The 24849-nt window shown below is 35.1% G+C and overlaps 1 protein-coding gene across 2 annotated transcripts in view; it reads left to right on the top strand.

Moving 5' to 3' along the window:
• LOC112987022 (AP-3 complex subunit beta-1) overlaps nt 1–24849 on the top strand; it is a 151001-nt gene that overhangs the window by 76467 nt on the left and 49685 nt on the right. For both annotated transcript variants that reach the window (XM_064500489.1, XM_064500490.1), the window contains exons 15-20: nt 4365–4541; nt 10038–10224; nt 11164–11294; nt 13588–13699; nt 15196–15352; nt 18088–18262. In XM_064500489.1, coding sequence (XP_064356559.1) covers nt 4365–4541; nt 10038–10224; nt 11164–11294; nt 13588–13699; nt 15196–15352; nt 18088–18262 — 939 coding nt within the window. The remainder of the gene's footprint in view (nt 1–4364; nt 4542–10037; nt 10225–11163; nt 11295–13587; nt 13700–15195; nt 15353–18087; nt 18263–24849) is intronic.

Below are 24849 nucleotides of genomic sequence, written 5' to 3'. Positions count from 1 at the left end.
GCTGAAGTAGAATAGCTTTTGGATTGTGATGCTTGTAAAGTGACCTGTAAAATCTTTGCAGGTGTCTTTCTCTGACTCCAGTGAGCAACCAGGATCTTATTTAGGGGGAAGAGGGATGGGCTATTTTTTCCTTTTGCTTTGCGCCTTCTTTTTCTTTTTTTTCTTTTTTTCTTTTTTCTTTTTTTCTTTTTTTCTTTTTTTCTTTTTTCTTTTTTCTTTTTTCTTTTTTTCTTTCTTTTTTCTTTTTTCCTTTCTTTTTTTTCTTTTTTCCTTTCTTTTTTTCTTTTTTCCTTTCTTTTTTTTTCTTTTTTCCTTCCTTTTTTTTTCTTTTTTCCTTTCTTTTTTTTCTTTTTTCCTTTCTTTTTTTCTTTTTTCCTTTCTTTTTTTCTTTTTTCCTTTCTTTTTTTCTTTTTTCCTTTCTTTTTTTCTTTTTTCCTTTCTTTTTTTCTTTTTTCCTTTCTTTTTTTCTTTTTTCCTTTCTTTTTTTCTTCTTTTTTCCTTTCTTTTTTCTTCTTTTTTCCTTTCTTTTTTCTTCTTTTTTCCTTTCTTTTTTCTTCTTTTTTCCTTTCTTTTTTCTTCTTTTTTCCTTTCTTTTTTTCTTCTTTTTTCCTTTCTTTTTTTCTTCTTTTTTCCTTTCTTTTTTTCTTCTTTTTTCCTTTCTTTTTTTCTTTTTTCCTTTCTTTTTTTCTTTTTTCCTTTCTTTTTTTCTTTTTTCCTTTCTTTTTTCTTTTTTCCTTTCTTTTTTCTTTTTTCCTTTCTTTTTTCTTTTTTCCTTTCTTTTTTCTTTTTTCCTTTCTTTTTTTTCTTTTTTCCTTTCTTTTTTTTCTTTTTTCCTTTCTTTTTTTTTCTTTTTTCCTTTCTTTTTTTTTCTTTTTTCCTTTCTTTTTTTTCTTTTTTCTTTTTTCTTTTTTTTCTTTTTTCTTTTTTTTCTTTTTTTTCCTCCCCTCCTCCTCTCCGGACAGGTAATGGGTTAAAATGGCAGTAGAAACTGCCTTCTGGTACTAAGGCTTGAAAAGTGCACTTAACCACTTGCTCAGGGCATATAGAACAAAACATCAGGCAAAGTAATTTACAATCCTGTTTGCCTTTGAGGATAATGCAGAGCAGGGCTGCATAATGAAAGTATTATTTCCTGCATTTTTGTCAATTCAAGGTCCCTACTTATGCTATACTGGAAAAGGCAGTGAAGGTCTAGAAGTGCCTTCGTTTCTTGTTTGCTGTTTTGAATGCCCTGGAAACAATGGCAGCCAGATTGTGCACTTGATATTACATGGTTGAGGACTGGGAGACTTAAACAGAGGAAAAAGAAATCTGAAAATATTATGTGATTTTGACCCCAAACGAATCCAGTGACACGGAAATGTTGGGTTCATCGGTTCCACATATACTTTTCATTAAAATGGCTTCTACTCAGGGTTTGATTCAAAAAGTCTTTAATTGATATTGATTCTTCTTGCACAAAACTGTGTTTAATATATACAGTATTTACATAGTAAGCTAACCACCTGGTTAAAAGGGAGAGTCTCATGAGATATTTCATCTCTTCTGTTCTCACCATTTTTCAAATTTAAGCTTTGTTCTGGTTTATTTTGAATTCTAAAAATAAATTTTATTACTGTAAGAGCAACATAATATAATGGGAAAGACTTGAAAGAATAAAACAGTGTGCCTTTAAATATTTCATTGTATTTGTAAAGTGTAGGCCTGGATTTAACTAGGAGAAGTACAAGATTGAAGTTTGTTATTGATAATTAATACTATTTTTGAAATTGGTCTGCCCTGTAAGCTATATTTGATTTATAAAAAGATACTAATAGGATAAAGCATGTTTCTAGTAAGCTGCTACCTAAACTGGTTTAGTTCATGATCTCTTGTAGAATTCTAATTTTTTAACAAGTCTATAATGAAATATTTAAGAAAAATAAATCTAGCATAACTGAAATCTGAAGTTGCCCATATATTCTTATTTAGAAGTACCTATCTGTACAGCAGGCAACTTGAACTGCTCCAATACTGGAAAATTTAATGTACCACTCAATTACTATTCTTTAGCCCAATTTAAAATAATGGATTGGGAGTGAGGTCTTAATGCAGTGTAACCTTTGGAACATTAGAAATAACCTCTTTCCCTTCTGAAATCAGTGTACAGTAATGGCATCAGTCTCACTGTATTGCAGAGGAACATTTTCTAACTGTGTTTAAACTTTTTACATTTAGCAGTTGCTCAGTAGCATGTTCCCTTCTCTCATCCTATAATTTCCAAGACCATTTAAATGCTTTTTGTGAATACTGAAGAAAAAAAATTATCTATATCTGATCAGAATTTATATGTATTTATGTATGTTATATCTCTGTGTTTTGGCAGTCTCATTATCTGTGTTAAATATTTTTCAGTGTTTGGTTTTGACATTTATCTTGAGGTGTATTATTATTATTATGGAAATTCTGTCTTTCCATGATCTATTTGCCTTCTCTTCTAGTAGAGTTAATACTTTGCTTTCCCCATGACACATTTGTTTGGCATGTGCTTGTTTGGCATGTGTATTTGCAACAGTGTAAAGCATAGAGCAAAAATATTGTTAGGCTGACTTTATTCAATGCTGTTTCCAAACTTTTTGGAGCAATAGAACATTGTTTATCATTAAATTTCTTGTGAACATAGTCATCACTTCTTTAATTCAGTGGGCTATTTACTAGGGATTGTGGACCATAGTTTGGGAAGTGCTATCTTGCATGTTGGTGGTTTACTTGCACTTGTTACCTTTTATAGATATAAAAAAAAGATATACAAATAGATATAAAAGCATTACTTCCAGATTTTAAAAGTATGCAAGATAGGATGCTTAACAGTTGTTTTCCAGTGTTGTTTCCCATTGTAATTCTGTCGCATATATATTCAGATATGAATTATTGACATGCTGGAAAAGATATTAAAACATACAGATAGGATGGTAAGAATTAGTGTTTTGAGAACCACAAGGCTGAATTTCTCGAACTTGCCCATTGCTGTGATTTTTACCTGAGGCAGAATTCTCACTGACTTAAATATGAGCTTATTTAAAAAAATCACTGTATATTATAGTGATGGAAGGTGTTAGTACAAATTTTTTTTTTCTTTGAAAAAAGTGCAGCAAAAAATTACTCTAAATTTCAGTTAAAGTTGGAGTCTTTCCTTTGACATTTCTTTCTCAAACTACAGTCAATTATTTTTCAGGAGAGAACATTCAGGGTTTTTTTCCATAATAATATTTCAAAATATGTTGATCAAGAGTCTATATAAAACTTCTGTTATGTCTAAAGGACTGTGGTGCTCTCAGACATGCTTCTACCCAGAAGAATTTTCTCATCATATACTTTACTCCTTCCTTGAGAGGAAGGCAAACAGTGTATCTTGGAGCATAGATGCAATTTCTAATTCGTCCATTGTGTAGGATATAGGATAACCTGCCTTTGAGAAGAGTATGTGTGTGCTTCTTCATCTGACTCCCGACTACTTGTAGCCCAATTCTGCATGGAGCCTGAGCTTCGCTTCCTTCTGTGATGTTTCATTCTGCTTTTCCTCTGACTGGGGCAGTATTGTGCTTACGCTATGCACTGCAAGTTCATCTAACAAATGCTACTTCAGTTATTCTGTGAAACAGTTGAGTAGCACCAAAAGAATAAGACCTGTTTCAAGTTTCTAGTCAGGGTTTTAATTAAGGGAGGGTACAAAAAAACCTCTTAAATCCAACTCAAAAATTGGAAAAAATAATTTTGAGCTCTTGTCTCTCAAATTCTGTGTTCAGCTTGTCTTGGACGTTTGCAAAAATATGAACCTCACTGCCAAAAAACTTTAAATAAAAATGAAAGAAAGCTGGCAATCATCTTTAAAGAACTTCTGCTTTTTAAATAGATGGGCAGGAGCTGAGGAAGCTATATTGTTGGCAACCATTTCTGTATTAATATCTGTCACAGAAGGTGTTGTGTTTCAACATGGTGTTTAACATGATCTGGTGGCAAGAACTCCAGCCCATCTCAGAGACTTGGATTCTCTTCCCAACTGCCACCAGCTTGTACTGTGAACAGGAACAGATTGCATCTTTGTATCTCTGTTTTCATTCTGCTCTCCTTTTCCCCACAACTTGGAATGTTTTTTGTTTCTTTTTTTTGGGGGGGGGGAGACAGGATCTGCATCTTACACATGTAGGTACACTGTGTCTACCACAGTAGGTGTGATGGATAATATTTAGTTTGGGTCTTCATAACTTGCATGGCAATTGTGTTTAAATAATATTTCGTTTAATTTGTTACGGAACACATACATGTACAAGTACACGAAAAGTCTTTGTGAATATATTCACTTACAGCGTTTAATATTTCCTCAGGTGCCAGTGGCAAGGGCAAGCATTCTCTGGCTCATTGGGGAGTACTGTGAACGAGTTCCAAAGATTGCACCTGATGTTTTGAGAAAGACAGCCAAGAGTTTCACTAATGAAGATGACCTTGTAAAGTTGCAGATCTTAAATTTGGGAGCAAAACTCTATTTAACAAACTCAAAGCAGGTAAGGCTAATGTTAAATACACATACATATGTTTTTACAGTCACGGTAGTCTCTGTGCATTCTGTATGGACCAGTGGCAATTTCTTTTATATAAATTACTTAAGCTTGTTCACATTGTTCTACCAAAAAACCCTGAACTTAAGTTTTTAAGAAATCCAAGAGATTAAATCTAATCAGGAGTTTTTGGATATGTGCTGAATTGTAAATATGAATGTATTGATGAGACCACTTTTTTCAGTCTCTTTATTGAGAAAATCTCTTTTTTTAAAATTTTTTTTATTCACATAAGTAGAAGAGATTGGTGGTTCTCAAACTGATTTACTGTTGTCTGGAATAAAAAGCAGAATTTTCAGCAGACTGCTGTCCTTTTGGATCTTTGTTAGCCACTTCTAGCAGTCTAATACAGTCTGCTGATGATGCAGATTCTTGGTGTGGTGTCTGAGTCGGAATGACTGACCATGTGCTTATACTGCGGGCAGTGTGGGAGGTGGGTTGTCTTGCTGTTCATTTGAACAAGAACTTGCTTGTGTTTTGCTCAGAGTATCTAAAAGGAGAAGCCATCAAAAGGCCTCTTTATGTCTTTCCATCAGTGCTCATCTTAAAGATAGTGACTGCTTTCCTTTTTCCTATATTTCTTATTATTTCACTTTGCCTTGTGAAGATAGTGGTTTTTGGTCCTCTATAGTGATAATCTTAAAAATGTCAGATAATACAAAAAGATGAACTTAGACCTGCCAGAATCTCCAGGCAGCCAAAAGCAATAGCTGTGAGAGGTGCCAACTGCTTCATTCATCTCAATGACAGCTCTGTGAACTCTGTCACTCTACAGCTATGGAATATAGCATTTTGACACTAATATTTGGAATTAGAGTGAAAAATTACTGTAAAAGGTTGTAAAATCAAAAATATTTTCCTAAATGTAGAATGAAAATACTGTCTGAGATGCATACACTTTCCTGGACTGTGAGGCCTTTCTATTTTACAACAGGCTGGGCAGCACTGGATCTTGCACCTGCACAACTACAGTTGTGGTGTCTTCTCTTTCCTTGATAGGTGGTTCCAACTACAGACTTGATAGTTTTTCTGTGTGGTATCTGGATCAGTGAGACTATATGCTATAGGGCACGTAGGAGGTGAACTGCCTTGGCATTCATTCAGACAAGAAACTGCCTGTCTTTTGCTCATGCAGTCTAAAATGGGGCAACAACAAAAGGTGACTACTTCCTCTTCCTGTCAGTGCTCATCTTAATGAAGATGCTAACGGAGCTAAGGAAAGACTGGTTTGATTATCTGCGTAGTCTCATATTGGCCCATTAAGTAATATTCTACTAACTGTACCAGATGGCCAGAATTCCTTGGCTTAAAAGGAGATCATAGTTTCTGCGATCTTTTTTCACTTTCACATGATCTTGATACAGTTTAAATAGTCATTGAAAGTGTTCCATATCCTTGGATACAAAAAATGCACAGATAAAGCTGAAGGAACCGTGTCCTCTGAGGTACTTGCTATGTGATGAATTTCATGGAAGGGTGCTTTTCTTTTGGCAATAATTTTAGTTTAGTGAGGGATAAGTTGTCTTCTCAACTAATCAAGCTATTCGTATACAAAATTCTACTGGAGTAGGTTGATGATCTGACTTGATTCAAAGCTCTCTCCAAACTAGGGTGTGAAGTTTTGCCTTTAGGATCTTACCCTGGCAACATTCTTCCTATATGTACATCCTTATTCCCAGAAATAAGACTCTTCTCTACCCACTCAGTATTAAAACATTTCTTTCTGGAGTGATCTGGAATTTCTAAGAAGTCCACCTACTTTTCATCCTAATGCTCAGACTTGGAAACAAGGCTTCTACATCTGGCTGCGCAGTTGTCAGTCTGGCTATCTGTCCTCCATCCCTGTTTTCTGCTTCTACATTCTGCTCCCCCACACAATTTTTTTTGGTTGTTTGAATCCTTTGCAGTTTCATCAAAAGTCAGTGGAGTTGTGAAAATCTCAAAGATACAGTGTCACTTTATTTAAAAAGTAGTGGTGGGATAGCATAGAGGCTCAAAAACAAAGAAAGAAAAAAAATAGTATTCTTTCCCCAAGTGAGGGAAAGGCAGCAAGTAAAACTCTTCTGTTACAAGTTTAGAGAAAAGCACAAAATTCTAGAGGAAATAAAACTTTTTATTTTTTTCACTTTCCACAGAATATCTTATTTGATTTTGCCATTAATTTTCTTAGGCATATGTTCAAATACTTAATGCAACAGATTCTTGGGAATACTTTTAAGATTCAGGATTTTTCTAAGTTTTCAATAATATTCTTTCTTTTAGTCCTCTGATCACCCCATGAATTTTCAAAGACTGATTATAATTTAAGGAAGAGCTTCAGGTTCTATGCTGTTTGCATAGATAGCGAGTAAGAACAGATTTTCTTACAGTTGTCTAGGGTGTTCAATAAACATGCTTATGAATATGCTAGATAGCTGTCTAAGATGCATGCATTAGAGAGAAACGGTTTTGCAGAAAACACATCTAGTTGCCTGAACTGTGGTTTTGCATTAGGCAGGAAGGAAAAAAGAGGTTTAAGGTGTTTCTATTGTGTAACGTAGTAGAAGTCACACTGGAGAATGCATGTATACTAGAACTGCTTGGAGCTAATATTCTCTCAAATGTAGTGTAGCTCAATATTCTTGTCAAAAGTGACTAAATATCTAAAGAATCAATTACTGCAAGCTAATGATGTCAAAGAAAGGATAGATAGCTGTTTCCGTCCCACTGTAGAACCTCATCCTTTGAGATTTTTATTAGTGCTGTTCAAATGGTGATCTACCAAAAAGCTAATTGCTGCTAATATAGGATACACGTTAGATTTTTAGATAGGACTGCTGCCACAAGAAGGTTCTAGAAATGTTACTGAAGGGTGACTTGAAGTATACTTCTCACATTAGCCTATCCAAAAGGTACAAAGAACCGTTATAGATGGTAGCAATGTGGGATAAAAGAGACATTATGCCTGTGTAATGAGCATGTCCAGATAACAAGCGACGATGGCATTTGATATTGTATGTACTATAACTGTATATAACACTACTTTGTCTTACTGTGCTATGAAGTAGCCATTGTGTGCAGACTCTGTCATATTTCGCCAAATTAACTTGCTTGGTCAAATAATTTTCAGCTTCTTATGGATATTCCTTTGCTGGCAAAAGTGATGTGTATTCATTAATTTATTTTTTGGTTTTAATTAAAATTAATTGTTTCTATTAGCTACTTCCATGTAGAAAAGCTTCTCCAATTGTTTGGGTGCATTGCCATAAGACAGGAAAAAAAATAGCATTTTCTTGTTGTTTTCATGAAAACTATTTATGCTATTTGTGGTACTTGAAAGGAAACTTCTTGTAGATATGAAACATTGTCCCATAAGAATTTGTTGTTTCTTTATATTTTTATTAGAGGATATGGAAAAAATATTTCAGGGGAGAGGAGAAGGAAGAGGAAGAGAGGGGGATGTGGAGAGGATGAACCCATTAAGGAAAATGCAGCCTTTCAGGATCACCTCTCATCTCATTCCATCCATACTCATGGAAAAAGTGCCTACCTTGACAGCAAGGCCCTTAACTTTCTCCCCTCCCAATAGCGATTTGCCAGGAACCATCACTGTGTCCTGTGATCGGTTCTGCAGAGGCTTCTGCCATGACATGAAGGAGGCTTGTTTTGCTTTACAGAGCAGTGATAGCAAAGGCTGCTGGAAGTGTCCCTGGTTTTGTTTAATCTATGCTAGCTTTCCACTTCCATTTAGATAAAATAGTGTAAGCCCTGCATGAGTGCAGATTACATATATTCTGTCTGATGTAGTTGTTTAAAATTGTATACCTTGATAGAGAAATAGCTGCCACTAAGCTACAGAATATGTGTAGGAAAGTTTTTCCCTTTCCCAGAGCTAAGGCAGTACCTTGCAGAAAAAATATCTTTTCATAGAACTGTCTTTGGATAGCAGAGAGAAAAAAGAATTAAGGAAAAGAAGTGTTTCACTGGCAGGTTTTTTTTAACTGTACTTTTACCATTATTCAAATGTTATATGACCAATTTCTTCAAATGTTTGGTACCATAGGGCTTTCTGTGAAATGTTTGCATACATTGCATCATAGGCAGTTAAAATTAAAACCTTATTTTTTTTGTTTACGATGTATTTCATTTACAGCAATCAAAATATTCTGAAAAAGTATTTTTACATTGATAGAAAAGCTCTAACTTGCATCATCAAGGTGGAAATTATTAAACTGGACTTTTCTTTAGCAAATTTTACAATACAGAATTGACTGAATTTCTTAGATATTCACATAATTGAAACTGTGTTATTTTCATAACCTAGCACAATTAGCAAGCAAAGTTGATGGGGGGGGGGAAGAATGCCTGAAAGATGGTTGGTATAAAGAAAAAAAAAATCCTCTTTGGCAATGCATTTTTAACCCTGTGTTACTCATCCATTCTGAGTTGGTACACTAAAAATATACTTTCTTGTTACATCAGATGATTTTTATTCTTCTTCCTATTTGCTTGGAAAATGTCAATATGGGCAAAACAGCATACTTCTTTCAAATCTGTTTAATGGATACAAGTCTGTTCAGCATTATTGTTCTGTTTACTGCATTTCTAAGGTATCAGAAAGTCACTTGTTTTTTTTTCCTCCCTTGGATGTTAAGAATTAAACTGAATTATTAAAATTATTTAATACATGTTAATATTCTCAGACATGAAATTAGGAAATCCTATTATGCTGTAAAAAGCTGTGATAATATAAGTTGCTCTCTTACATAAATAAATAAATGACCGATATTACCGGAGGCTTTAAGCTCCAAGAAAAAAAATGGAAGAAGTCTTTTATCCTGGTTTTTAGAGGGCATCAGCAGCTTGCTTTTATGAAAAAGTAACAGCTAAATGCACTGCAAATAATTTGCAGTAATCCAGTTCAGTGATTCATGTGTCTGCTTTAATGGGTCATAATTCAGGATAAAGTAACTGAGTGCAGTCAGAGTGCAGACACTGCTTATGCCAGGGACAGTATCTCTTCATAAAACACACCTCAGCAGAAGCAGTTTGCCAGCCCCCTAATACCCTCTGATGTTTTGATGTCCTGCATATTTTTCCGATTAAGTTTTGAGTGCCATGTTTTTAGTTGTATTTCCACATTCATTATCCTCACGTAGACCCTTCAGCGGGTTTGCCATATATGATTATTTTTTTAATGATGCCTTTCTTTCCACTTCAGCAGTTTAATAATCTAGCACATGGCTGCTTCTCAGTACTCAGCATTCACCTCCCCAGTACAGAAGAGGACATGTGCTTTGGCTTCAGAATTCCATTTGCAGCTTTAGAAATGCATATTCCCTGTGGAACAACATTTGTTTGACATAACCATTCATTTTTATTACCTCTTTAAATATGTTTATCCAGAGTTATCAATAATCATAAATAACTTGTATTCTGTTCTTGTCCTGTTTTTTTCCACAGACAAAATTGCTTACCCAGTACGTATTAAATCTCGGCAAGTATGATCAAAGCTACGACATCAGAGACCGTACAAGATTTATTAGGCAGCTTATTGTTCCGAACGAGAAGAGTGGAGCTTTAAGCAAATATGCCAAAAAAATATTTCTGGCACAGAAACCTGCCCCATTGCTCGAGTCTCCTTTTAAAGGTACAACCACCAAAATCGTTTGGTAAACATTCCTTGTGTAAAGGAATGTGGCAGCATATTATGTTTCAAACATGCTCACCAATTGTGTCACTTAGCAAACACAGGTGATTAATATGCAAGGGTCCTCGCTGCGCTCACTCGCTTTCCAGTGCGCGAGGTCTGGATGTTGTACGCACGTTGCATTTATCTGATGATAATCCCGCACAAACTGATCAATTTCTGTTCATGTTAATTTTAAATTTGGTTCGAATAACACCAGGGTTGGCTTTCAAGGAAAAAATACACTTTTGTTTAGAACAGCATTAGTCTTGTAACTAGACTTTAAGAGAAGATTGTTAATGTGACTATTGTAAATGCTTTATCAATCTGAAATAAACTGAATCTCAATAGATTAGATTTTTATTATTTTTTTCCAAAGTGAGTATTTTCCTTGTGCATTTTCTCTGTCTTTTTAAAAATAAGAACTCCTGTCTGTCTTCTCAGATTAAAAGATTATCAGGTTATCTCAATTAAAAATGCCCTGTTACTATGATGCTTTGCAATTTTAATTTTTGTACTTACTTAATCCTAGTTTTGAAGCTCTAAAAGCAGGTCCATTTTGAAGAAAAACCATTAAAATTCTGGATGTGTTTGTGCCAAGACATGTATATGGATTGTTTAACTGTGCTGTCATTCTTAATATTCACAGTAAAGTAATTTTTAGAGAAGCTACATTTCAGAGCAACACCTCTAAACACACTGACTGATTAGCTTTTTTATTGACCATTATGGGGGAGATTATTGTAATCTATGGACTGAAATCAGTTTTTTGACCTATGAAGAGCTTCCTAGTTTATATTTATTCCATGACATTTGAGGTAATATAATGCCAATTACCTTTAGCCCTGATTAAGATTGCTCTTTGTGGTCTATCCCTCCCCTCCCCCCTTTTTTTAATAGCTCGGGATCATTTCCAGCTCGGCACCTTGTCGCACACGCTGAACGCTAAAGCCGCCGGCTACCTGGAGCTGTGTGACTGGCCAGAGGTGGCGCCCGACCCGGCCCTGCGCAACGTCGAAGCCGCGGAGGCGGTAGGTTGACATCACGGAAAGTAACTTTCCTCAAGGCACTCGTAGGTGTGTAGTATTATATTAAAATGTAAGTCTTCAAGTTCTAGACTTGCTTTATACTGGAAAACGTTGGTGCCTGTGAACGTCCTCTGTTCAGCTCGTTTCGGCCTGCGCTGGGAAAGGAACACCTTAATGAGAAGAAACAGTAGCTGTCTTGCAGATTTTAAGTGGATCAACTGTAAGCTGCCTCTACTTTGGTCATAGCTTAAATGGGCTTCTTCCCCTCCATCTCACTTTTGGGACCATGACTCTCTTATTGGCTGTGCAGCGGTAGGTTAATTGCTGTTAATGATGAGAGTTGCTGCAAGATCAAAGTAGGAGGTGAGCAGAGGTTTGTTAGTGCACCGATGCTTAATCAAATCCAGGTTTAAAGAAAAGAAAATTGGTAATATAAAGAAAAGGCAGCAACAGGGGAAACAATCATTTATGTCTCAAAGCGTAAAGTTCAGAAGAGAGCAGGTCTGGCGTTTCAGATTGTTGGAACAGAATTTGCGAAGTTCTTATAGAAAGCAAATGGCAGCTGTTAGGGCGCTATAGCCATTTGTGGGTGTGGCGGGGCCAGTCTCCTACCTGTGGAGAGCTTCTTGTTACTGGGTTGCAAACTCTGCGGCAGAGTTGTGTCCTGGTACGGGAGCTGCGATTTATGCATCGGGTACCAGAGTCCTCATAAAAGTAGGTGAAAGCTATTGAACCATAACAGAAGTTCAAATGTATATATGTATAATATACAGTGATAATATAATGTATAATATACTGTGATGATGATACTACCAGAGATATGCTGTTGTAACAGGTATAACCAAAAAAGAGCGTGGTCCTTGTCATGAGCAGCTTCCACATGACTTTGCACGCCAAGTAATTTGCAGTTAAGGTGGTACGAAGAGAATGGGTGGAGAAAATAAAAAAAAAAACCAGATGATACTTGTAGAGGCCAGTAAATAGAATGATGTGGTAGAATAGGCATTTCTCCTTAGTAGGTTAATATTACTTGCTTACCTTCTTATATGCATTTCAGGAAAAAAGATATTTGTGTACAGAATTCCGGAAGCTTATATAAGGAAAATCTGAAGGCGATCAGCTCTGGGCAGTATTATAAATGAAGGGGTTGCATGAAAGAAGGTGTGGAGCCACCTTCTTCCATAAAATAAAAATTATTACTGATGTTTTTTCTTGCTGGAGTTGCAGGAAATTGATCAAATGGAATAACATCTGTCTGCAACATAAAAGGAGACATCTCCCCCCAGCCATTTAAACCTCAAAACAAATAGGAAAATCCTTTCCCAAGGTTTTTTGTCAAAATATTTCCCTTTGCAGAGTGCCTCACTGTCATTAATTTTGTGGTTTCTCTAATGCTGTATGTGCGTATGCAATGTATATGAGTGAACCTGAGTTGTTAAGCTGCAATCCAGTGTCAAATCGACATTCGTATCCAAAGGAATCTCTGCTTTCTAAATAATAATTGCTAGGTAGAAAATGGCAACGCTTTGACAGCTTTTGGTGTCTAGGAAGAGACCAGGAAGAGCCATACACCACTCAAGCACATTGTTAGGGCTCTTTCAAAAGTCATATTTCAGATCACGGCCCTCACTGAGGCAGACCTGTATCAGTCTGTTGATATCGTTGTCTGCCTACTTGTTTTTTTTTTTTTTTTTCTGGTCTGTCCAAGTTCGTTGCCTCTTCTTCTGCAGTAGGCTAAAGGAAAGGGCGGGGGAGTCTGGCCAGCGTACTGCAGTGTTCTGGTCTTCTCTTGGTTGTGAGAATTATTCTCGCTTTGGAAATTGCAAATGAAGTGAAATATAATTGCCCTGTGCATACTGGAACTTCTGCTGTCCACTGGATCCACCAATGTTTTTGCCATAAATTTGGGATGATAAAGGTGGTGACTAGCTGTATTTACCCTTCGTTGCCTTCAGTCCAATCATAGGCTAAACTGAGCTGGATCCAGAGATATAGCTCTCAGACTTCAGGTTCTTTGGCATAGAAATTTATTTATGGTTACTGATGCTTTTAATCCACCTTTAGTGAATCTTCTTCCAGCCTCCCTGATAGACATATCTCACCTTTTATAGGTATGTACGAAACTTCTTAATTGTGTAAAATAATAGGAAGTTTAATAGTTTGTCTTATCTTGCTTAGAAAATTTATTTAGAAAATGCCTAATGCTACTACTGCAGGAGTTTTTCTTTGCCACAGTGTGTGTCTGTTTTTATATTGCTGGCTGTAAAAGTAAACTGAAGTTAAAATTTATTTACAGGCAAAAGAATGGACTGTATTTCTAGGTAAGACAAAGAAAGAGAAACCTACTGAAAAGTTTTACTCTGAATCAGAAGAGGAGGAAGATGAATCTGCCAGCACCAGTGCAACAGGTAGGTTTTGGGAAAGTAACTTACATGTAGCATAGACAACTTAATACATTGTCAGAGCTGGTTGCTATAAGAGCTGGAGTCATTAAAAATATATATATATATATCTAAAAAGAATTAACACACACACACACACACACACACACACACACACACACACACACACACACTTGTAAAGTATGTATAAAATAAGGAACTTGGGGGAAAGTTAAATTCACTGCAAATGTGTAATATCTGATAATTGTACAAATATAGCCTGTATGTTCATTAAATGAATTAGAATTTGCTTCATTTCCTAGTTAAAATAGCTGGCATGCTATTTTCATCCAGCTTTTTGTCTGGTAGAAGTAATGAGGGTCTGTAACTCCAACTAAATCTAAATGCACCTAACATTTTGAGGGAAGAATGCCTACAGTCTTAATTGATGGGAATCATAATCTTGAACTTTTTTTGGAATTTGCTGTTGTTGAAGTACTATTTTGATAACATGTGTTGCTAAGTTGACAAATGGCCAGACTTAGTTAACTGTGTATTTCATGAATTTTTAGTAAACTGTGACTGTGTTACAGTTTTACTCTGGATTTCTACACAGTGTTGTCTGTTTATTATTATTGGGGTAATGATGGAGAAGATAACTGGCAGCAGCCTATCAAAATAAGTGACCTAAGGAACTCCTGACCAGTCTCACACTTAATGCTAGATAGATGGTTTCCTGAGATTGTTTCGATGTGGTGAAGAACAAGATTCTCATTGGCCCTTTCTAAACTTTAGAGCAGCGGAGGACTACCAGGTCCAGAGTTTAGACACAGGCAGTGTTTAGCATTACAGACCTAAAAGAGTTGGCAGCATCTTGTTGAATGGAGAAGAGAGACTTTCAAATCTGAATGCGGAGCTTCTTCCCTCTTGCTCCCAAACTGAGGAAATAAGTAGAAGAAAAAAAGTGCTTAACAATTGTATCATAGAAATTAATGATCTTTGAAGCAAGAATATATTCACTTCAGATATTTTAACATTTTGTAACTATAGGATTAATTAGAGGATGCATAATTTGTTTAAATCAGTGGTTTAATCATCATCACTGTCAGTATTCAAGAATAGTTTATCTAATTAAGCAATTGGTTTAAAAATAATCTTGTAGTAAAGTAATATATATATATAAATTAGAAAATTTGAGGTCATCTCCCAACTCCTGATAGGGTTATGTAACTTTGAAGACATTGGTAAGGATCCACATTCGAACTGACTTATTAGGAGTTCTAGTTTGGTGAAGTACAGAACTGTATGCTAAATATAACAGGTTTTAAACCAACAAAAGTTTGTGAATGTGAGGGGGAAGTGATTTTATCATCTGTTTTTTGTCTTGGGTACATAATGCTAAAACTTCCAAGTGGATCTGAAATTGCTAATACATTGTTTATTTTAAAATTGATTTGGATCCTGAAAATAAAAACCTATGTAAAATATTTAGAAAAAAATATAAAAGAGGTTCTTTATGTCAGAGAGCAAGTCTGGCAGTGAAAGTGAGAAGGAAGATAAGGAGGAAGGCAGCAGCAATGAAAGTAGTGGGAGCTCCTCTTCCAGTGAAGAATCGAGCGACAGTGAATCAGACAACAAAGAAAGTACAGTAAAGAAAACATCTGGAACTGCTGAGAAAAGGTAGGTGTGCGTATGTGTGTTTAAAAAAATTTTTTTGGGGGTTGTTACTAGGTTTTAGGGCACTCTTGCTGTAAACAGTCTGCTAAGCATTCAAGTTTAACCTGTATGTGTTTTTTACCTGTATATACTTAGTGTGTGAACTGGGTTCATTATTTTCATTAATAAGACTACTCTCATGTTTGGAATTAATTCCTGACTTCAGTAAAATCTTGGGTGGCTTTCTGAAAATTGATGTAACCTTGGGAGGCTGAATTAGTGATCAAACAGTTGTATGAAACACTTAATTACCTTTTGCAGCAATTTTGCTGAGAGCTAAAATTAAGTCCTTCAACACTTTGCCATTATGTAACTAAGACAATTGATTTTTCTAAATAATGTTATATTAAAAAGATTATGATCCAAATATTACAGGCAAGGGCTGTGAAGGGAAACGGTCATAAGATATTTAAGTGTTAGCGCTTTTTAAGATTGCCCATTATCAACAGCATTATCGTGTATTAAAGTATCATTAAAATTTTGAGTAATTGGGGCTAATACCTTGGATTGTAGGAATCTGTTTCTTCCACTGCTGTCAGCAAGTGGCCTCTGCAGACATGATCGCCCTTTACTCTGTAGTCTGCTGCCAGCTCACTTGATGAGTTTGCAGCTCAGCTCAGTCGTGGCTGACAGCGCTGATTGGGGCGCAGTACGCACTCTGCTCCTTTTATTACAGACAGTAATTAAAGCAGCTCGCCTTGCCACTTCCATAACAAACACAGCATAATGCCCTAATTATGACTTTATTAATTTAAGTCAGGTTTTAATGATTTTAAAAGTGATTTATATTGTTTTTCCTGTTCAGAACAAATGAAATCTGTAGGTTAAATTAGTAAGGCTTTTCATCATCGCAAAGTTAAAAAGCTAGTTACCAGTAAATTCTTTTCATTAGAACAGCATCTGAAATTTTAAGCAGAAAGGTAAACAATGATTACCTATCAAAACTGGCTGATGTATAATAAAGTAGTATTTTTTTTTATCTTCAGATCTTTTTTTCAAGATAAGCAATGTCTTTTGAGCAACAATTTGCTTTACAGATAAAAAGATTTCTTGGGTTCACAGTAGTTTATTTGTTGATGCAGCTACAGCTGTTCCTGTTCAATGTTAGGAAATGTAGACAATTTTGTTACTACCTGCATAGAAGTAATGAAGGAAAAACTTTAAACATTTGTGGATTTATTTGTTTTTGTCTCAGTGACCTCAGGTTTTTAAGGAAATGTATGTTTGTCGTATTACAACTTCATTCTGATAGTTTCTATTTTTTCACCATGATTTTAACATCAGATATGCTTCACGACTTTTTCTGTGATGTGTACTCGTGTTTCATTTTTAGATTCATAAGCTTAAATTTTGCTGCTTTCAGAAAAACTTCTTTTGACTATTAAAATTTTATTTTTAGATTTCAACTTCAATTACATGGGTGGGGCATTGATATTGTGGATTAAATATTAATATTGTTTTAATAATTTTATCTCATTTGTTAATTCCATCCTAGCAAATTATTGAGAAGAAGAAAGTTTTCCCCCAACTTTCATTCTATTACATTTTTCAATTTCCCTTCCCTGTATTTTTCCCTTATAAAATTGTTGTCATCTGAAACAGTATCACAGCATAGTATATTCTTTTATACTGTTCATAAAGCTAATAATAAATGTATAACAACTTAATTTGAGTCCAGAGGGACTTTAATAATTGAGTGGTCTGGGTTTGTTTAATTATCATTGACCTCGTTACTCTTAAAGCATTTTAGTATCCAATTTATTGTCTTGGGGAGGCAGCTGAATTAGGTAGTGAATGAAACACCTGATTTCAAAGTATAAATTGATTGCCTGCAGGGCCAAGAAAGGATGTTTTATTTCTATATGCAATACTAATTTATTTGCCCCATGATAACTATTAGAAAACAGGTTTTATTTCCAATGGTATTTCTAGTTAGTAACTCCCTCCAGAGACAAAAGAGTAATATACAAATTTGTAGTGAGCCTATTACTAGAAACGAATAGAGAAGATTTTATAATATACAGTAGCTCTTAACTTAGAACAACATAATCCAGCATTGCCATGGTGAGCGGAACTGCACTGGGTGAAGAATACTGTCGCTTGAAGCCTATGGGTCTGCCAGCTGCAAGCTACTTAGTGTGACCAAAGGTGTCAGAATGTGACATTATAATAGCTCTTTTCTATAAACTCCTCAATGTGTCGAAGTACTTGTAGGCACTGTAGGTCTTCTTTCTAGATGGTTTGATTTAGAAGGGTTCATGAAGAATTAAAATCCATGTATTGAGTTTTCTTAAAAGGAATGTTATTTTGCAAAAATGTTGTATAAACCCATCAAGATTCTATTAATCATAGGTGGAGTAGTTTGAAAGTTCCTTTATTTAAAAGGATGCCTGCACTTCTTTCTGAAATGTCACGAGCTTGATACACGCAGATATTAATATTTTTGTTTGACCTTTTCCCCTTTTTAGATTATATATGATGGTGTACTGTGTAATGTGATAGGATGGTTTTGTGTTCCCTTAAAAAAACCCTGCTAATTCTGTTCTCAGCCAAGTTCCCATTATCGTGAAGAAATACTGACTTAAAATTCGTATAGTTAAACTTTGAAGTGTTAGTGTAGAATGCATACTTCCTAAGCACATTTCTTTGGTGGTTTTAGGTCTGTATCTTTAAAAAAAAAAAATTTTTTTTTTATGTAGTGATTCAGAGGACATTAAAAAGAAAGCAAAGGGGATCACCAAGAAAAGAAACACATCCAGTTCCTCTGATTCAGAGTCCAGTTCATCAGAAGAAAGTTCTTCAGATTCCAAGTCAGAATCAGACCTTAAAAGTGACTCTGAGTCTGGAAAGTCTGGAAGAGCTACCTCTAGTAAGGTAAAACATAATAATAATAAAAAAAAAGTTGTAAAATATGAAAAGATGCATCTAACCATCAATGTATGTTTCCTTCTGGGGTATTGGAGATGGGTTGTATTTTTATGGATGTCTGAGAAGCAGAATTTCTTTAAGTACTTGTTGATCTTTCATAGAAAGACCAATCCCAAAATAGTAACTGTTTGATAGCTTAAGCAAGTAAGAGTATTTTATAATGAAAACCAAATTTCAGTTTTAACTGTGTTATATTTTTATTCCCAATAGATAAATAAAAGATGATAATTCTTGTTTTAGATAACTGTTCAACTGGTGAAACAATAGTATACGGACAGTTCACAAAAATAGTACTCTCATTTGGTATTATTATCGCATCAAAATGGGCCCTTAAAGCATAATTACTATAGGACCTGGGGCTGACATGAAGCAGAGGTTAAGAAACAAATGTCAGTACATTGTCTTAAGGGTTTGAAAACTAGTAGAACAACAGGCTTTGTTTTTAAAATCCTTGCTAAAATTCAGAAAAGTGCAGTTAATTAATCCATACTTGAGGTGTGTACAGAGATTGTTAGAGTGAATATTCTTAGTGAGTAAGTAACTTTTATTGCTTCATATATTTTATAGGAATAAAGCATATAGAGGGTTCTGTTACTCGAAATTTTGGTACTTCATGCATATTGTAAGAAAGCTAGTAGAATTTAGAGTATATCTTTCTTTTAAATTGGACTCTGAAATGTGGGAAAGTGCAAAAGTGTTCAACAGAGCCATTCCTATGTCAGCTTAGTTTTAATTGCTTGCTTTAGTGAAGAAAAAGAGCTAGTTAAGTTAAGTTAATATCATCTTCATCTACCTACCTTTCGTTTAAAGCAGGAAAAAAAACCGAGGAGCTTCATGCTACATCTGTCAAGGTGGAAGAGTAAAAGAATTTCTGAAACTTATTTTTCCGTTATCAAAGATTTTCTGTGCATTTTTTTCCATATATTTTATAAAAATTGCAGGGTATAATTCATCTCAAACATTTTTATTTTAATATGGATATGTTGTTTTGAAAATTAATTGATACACCAAAGCATTTTAAATTAAACCAACACATTTCAATCATGATGCCAGTATAGAGCACTGAATAGTCAAAACAGGCATCATCTGTTGCATTTGATGCAATCATAGAAGCTACAGGGCATGCATGCTTTGAACTTACATTGGAACTCTATTAAGCTGTTTTGGTGTGAGCTTTACTTGGTCAGGGAAGGCTCTGTATTTATCTAGATCTTGAGGTTATGTTGTGAAAGTGCAATGTTTGTAACTTTCCAGGTCTGCCTAGGAACCTTGAATTGTAACCCTTACCTTTAACCTATTCCCTTCTACAAAGCAAAACAAAAGATGAGGTGAGATTATAACACTTCAGAAATGGAAATGTGTTTTCATTGTTTGATCATTGTTTTCTGCCCAAATACCACATTGGATAACAGAGCTGATGTCAAAGTTTTTCTAATCCAGAGATCTAACTGGAACTCACCAAAACATGGTTGTACAGCAAATGTAATCTAAATCCTCTCTCAGCATAAACTCCTATGCTGTTAGATGAATTAATTCTTCTAACAGTTTGCAGCTTCTCATGGAAGCACAGTATGTTTTCATGAAAAAATAATAGGTACTCTGACCTGCTTAGTTCTGAGCAGCCACTACAAAACCATGTTCAAACTACAGCATCCTCTGTCTGCTGCACCTCTCCATTTTCCTCAGGACGCATGGGGCCATTGCTCATGGTTTCTTTCACTACAGTATCTAAACTACTCTGATTCTTTCACAGGGAGTGGGAAGACTGTTATCATTAAGAAGCTTTCTGCATTTTAAAACAGCAAACTTTGAGCAGTCAGGAGAACACGTGAAGTCAAGGGTACTGAATAATAAGGGAAATGGAATGTCCAAGAAGCTTGGGATTGTTTCTGTGGAGTCAATTAAAAATTGTCAAGCACTTGGATCTTAACAAGAAGAAACTTGCAGAAGTGGTCTTAAAGTCTTACTTAATTAAAAAGCACCTAAAAAGAAATTCAGTAGGAATAATGAGAGTTTATGAGTACTCAGCATAACACTTGATCAGTTAGAAAGCATAGAAATGAAAAACTGCAAAGCTTTTAAACATCACAAAAATTATTAAAACAAGCAGCAAAGGGTTAATGTGCATGGCAACAAGGAAGGAGGCAAGGAGATTACTGAGAAGTGAAGATGGCATAGAGCTGACTATCCAAAAGCTAAATAAGTACATTCCTTACGTTTTTCTTTCCACTAAGAAACTGGAATATTAAATGTAGGGGTAAAGAGAGTATGGCTGATGGGCTAGGATATGGGGGTAGAATGGTCATATATGAAGTGGAAAAAAAAAGTGAGTTTCATGCTCTTGAACATAGAGGATTTTTTCAGTGTACTCTATTAATCCCTAGGACCACAAAGTTAGTTTCCATTTAAGTTGTGTTGGATGCCTGTGTTTATATGCAGAATGTTTCTGATATTTGGTTACATTCAGAAACTTAAATGGCCGGGAGGTGAAGAGAAGACAATAGGTGGAGCCTAACGGGTGATAACCTGAATGGCCCTTCCAGATTGGAAAGAAAAGCAATAATTAACACAATTTAAAGAATGTTATTGAAAGTCTTGTATTAGAGTCCTTGTGTCAAGATACATTTTACAAGAACCACCCATGATTATTTTACTTCCATGAAAATCTTGGCATTTTTTTGCCCCCTACCTGACTTTTTTTCAGGTCACCCAAGAGGCAGACTGTTTCAGCCAGACCCTCAGAAATGCATGTAGTTCTTCTAGAAGGTTTCTACTGGGAAAGACATTGCTTATTTTATTCCAATGAAGAACCTGCTGCAGTGCATTCTTAATTTACTCAGTGTATATGGGGAGATGATTCATTAGCATTTTTTTTCTTTGTGAATAAAACTGAAAATATTTTGTGAAATACATATTGATGAGAGGAGAAGTTTTCAGGGTCTGTTTTTAAGTTTCTCAGTTTGCCGCAAATTATGAACCTTGTTACACAGAAAATATTCTGGGGGTTGTTTTCCATTCTCTGGTTGGATACCAGTGTATTCTTAACAGAAATTCCATAATGAACAAAGTTTTATATGCTCACATGGGCTCTTAGTTTTTGCATTTGCTAAAATAAAAATGTTACAAAAACTTCAGATTATTTTTTCTGAATAAGTTATTAATGCTTTCATATTTCACTCCAGAAGAATTCATTTTGAAAAAGCTGTTGTGCTCTCTGTAATTGAGCTTCAGTGAGTAAAAAAGTCACTCTCTTGCACTGCAGTATTTTATTTCACTTTGAAATGTGGGTAGTTAGAGGTGTTCAGATACATAATCTACTGTAAATATAAATATTATAGAGCTGAAATACAGATTTGAGGATGATGCATGTATAAGTACTTGTCTCTACAGTGGGATTTTAAAATAAGCTTCTGTTGACCTCCTTATACAAGTATAATACAGTCACTCAGCTGTTAAAAACCTGATCCACTATTTAAAAAATATACGAAAACAAATTGTCTATCTTTCTGCCTGATCTCTTTTCAAGTGCTAACACAATGGAAACAGTGGGTGATCTGTCAATGCATTTGGATTGTCAATGATGGTTTTGTATAAATATTGGGAGGATAAGAAATAAAATTCACACAGCAAAATATGATTTCATCTGCCTTTTCTCTGCAGCTCCATGGCTCATGCTGCGGTGTGAAATTCTCATTTTACACACTTTGCAGGCGGAGCACATGAATTATGCATTGAGCAAGAGAAATCTCCTGCTTCAAGTCCTATATGCATTTACCAGGTTCTATCTCTATTACCAAGATGAATTGCAAATGGAGAAATGTTTGATGGAATATAGCTTAACTTCTTTGTTTAGTATTCAGCATTTTCTGTAGCTGCCTCTCTAGGTAGGAAGCTGTTTGGAACTTGTAGTCTTATTTTTAAGAAAGGAAGATGAAAAATAACATTACAGGGAAATGCCAGACACATCAGAACCTTTTTATTGCCCTGATTTGGAATGCAAAGCTTTTTTCATTCAGTAGAAATATCTGTTGGTAATGTTTGTTGCTGTCATTGGCTATTCATTATTCCTAGAAAGCCAATGAATTTTCCTTTCTTTGAAAAAACAAAGAAAAAAATAATCATGTTTGTAATAGGAAAGACCAATTTAAATTGATTTCTTCAGTGATTTTTTTAAAGAAACACATGCACACCATTAATGTATATACATCCATATATGTGTGCCTGTAGAAATATGCATATAGATATAAAAATATTTGGGTTTATATGTATATACATGCATACTAACAGATCCATACCTTGTAAGTGGCTGAGTATTTGTTTGACACATTTGACTGAAGTAGAAAATAAGACTTGATCATAGTTTAACATTAGCTTTATCTTGATGTAGTTAGCTTCAGATTCTACATTCTACACAGATAAGGTTGTTTTTTGTTGTTGTTTTTTATATACAGCAAACTGATTGTACTTAAGTATAGTTTTCTGATAAGGTACGCAGTGGAAGGTTTTCTTGCTGTGCACTACCTTGAGGTAGTGATTATGTACTTATCCCTCTTTTTTAAGATTATTGGGGTTTTTTGTTTTTATTTTATTTTGTTTTGTCTGGAAAAGGTAGTACATGATAACATTTATTACCCTTTTTCAGTGTTGAGAGGAAACCGGTTTGGTTTTGAAATGTAAAAAATATATTCCCTCTCAAAGAGTTTTTTCCATTTTTGAAGATGAAGTACATAGTAAAATACTATCAGTGCAGAAATGGGTTTTATTTGATTGAATTACTTACCAAGCTTTGTAATATGTACTTAGTAACTACCTTAGAATGGTAAAATGAATACTAGAAAGCCTAAACTGAAGCCTAATATTTGTGGTGTTTGTAACATTATAGAATGTCCTATCTTAGGAGTTTTCAGTGAAAAGATAAAGAGAAAGAAAATTTCATATAGAAAGCTTTATTTAAATGAAAATAGTCAAAAAATCCTGAATGAGACAACTCCAAAATGTGAGCAGCTCTGTTGAATTTCTGGGACTTCACGGTGTGTCCAAAAATGTAGATGATGTGCTTTGTTAAGATTTGTCCTAAAATCTTTTGTCATCCAGCACACTTGTTCTGACCCCTTAAATGGGAAACTGATACTAACAAAAGAGAAATGGCTTGGTCGCAGCCCCTTCCTCTCCTGCCGCGCTGTCCCACCATTCGTCCTCACCTGGTCAGTGCCAGAGCGGGTAGTAGCCCTTGGGTTTCTGGCCCATTTCTTCTGGGCAAGTTGTTCATCTGTGTCATTTACGTTGTTGTTGTATTGCCCATTCTATATTGTTACTGCATTGCTGAGTTTCATCATCTTTGGGCTCGCAATACGTGGTTGCTTAGAAGTTTAAAGAGGTAAGCTTGCTACAGGTAGCACTGTTCTTAAATATGGCTCTTGAGGGTTTTTTTTTTTTTCCCCTCTTAAACATCTTAGCCTGGCAATGCTGTCATTGACAGAACTGAAGAACATGCAAAATTCACTTCCTTGTACTTAGTCCCTCGTGTGGATGAGCCACTTTTCATAGAATTTAATTGGTCTCATAATAAAAGGCAATGGAGAAGTCCCATCTCTGCTGGGGTGATTAGCAAATATAGAACTACAGCTAAAAATAACCTTTGAACTTTAATCATAGTTGAAGATGGAACTGAATCTTGGTGACAAGTGGAGGTAGGGAGGAAAAGAGTCAGGAAATTGAGCTCTTTTAAAAAATATGTATTTGCAATTTCTTTATTTGTGTTCTCTTTTGGTATATACAGGTGTCTTAATCTGTAGTTTAGCAAACTAAGTCAGGTATGATATATAATTTATAGTAAAAGGATTGCAGGTCATGCATTTCAGTGCTAAACATTCAGCAAGTAGAGCTATAAAAACAGTTGAAACTCACTAAAAAAGTCATCATGAAGTGATTTATCTAATGCTTAATAGATATGAGTAATTCAAGTAGTATCTACCTCATGGAGTATACCATTTATCCTTATTTTACAGATGAAAAAAGTTAGGCAGAAGCAACTAAATGACTTTCCAGTACTCACCCTGAAAGAGAAAAAGGAAGTCTGGTGCATTGTGACCAAAATGTAACTTGGGAGAGCTGGTTCTGCAGCAGACTGCCTGACTGATTTTGGACAAAGCATTGACAAGATGGAATCACATTAGCACTATTTTAAAGATATTTTTGTAGTGTTTCCTTGATCCAGAGGGATATTTTAGGCCAAAAAATCAGCGATGGTAGAACACTTGAATACTGTAGTGATAAGGACCATTCAAGTATGTAAATTAAAAAAAAAAAAAAAAAAAGGCAGTAGTGGTTTCCACTCTGTTCTGTCCACCAGATTCTTCTTGTCCTAGAATATCTAAAGCATATTTGTAACAATCATGCTTGTGAATGCTGCCTGTTTGAGCCATAGGTTTGTTGGACAAAAATAAGGAATAATGTCATTTTGTCCCAGATCAGGACTGATAGTCATTAATGTAAATAGCTCCCATTCAAATGGTGAGAATATAAAACTAGTT

This window comes from Dromaius novaehollandiae, chromosome W (assembly GCF_036370855.1).
Source record: "Dromaius novaehollandiae isolate bDroNov1 chromosome W, bDroNov1.hap1, whole genome shotgun sequence".
Lineage (NCBI taxonomy): Eukaryota > Metazoa > Chordata > Aves > Casuariiformes > Dromaiidae > Dromaius > Dromaius novaehollandiae.
The sequence above is the reverse complement of the archived record's forward strand: the minus strand, read 5'-3'. Positions and strand labels throughout refer to the sequence as shown.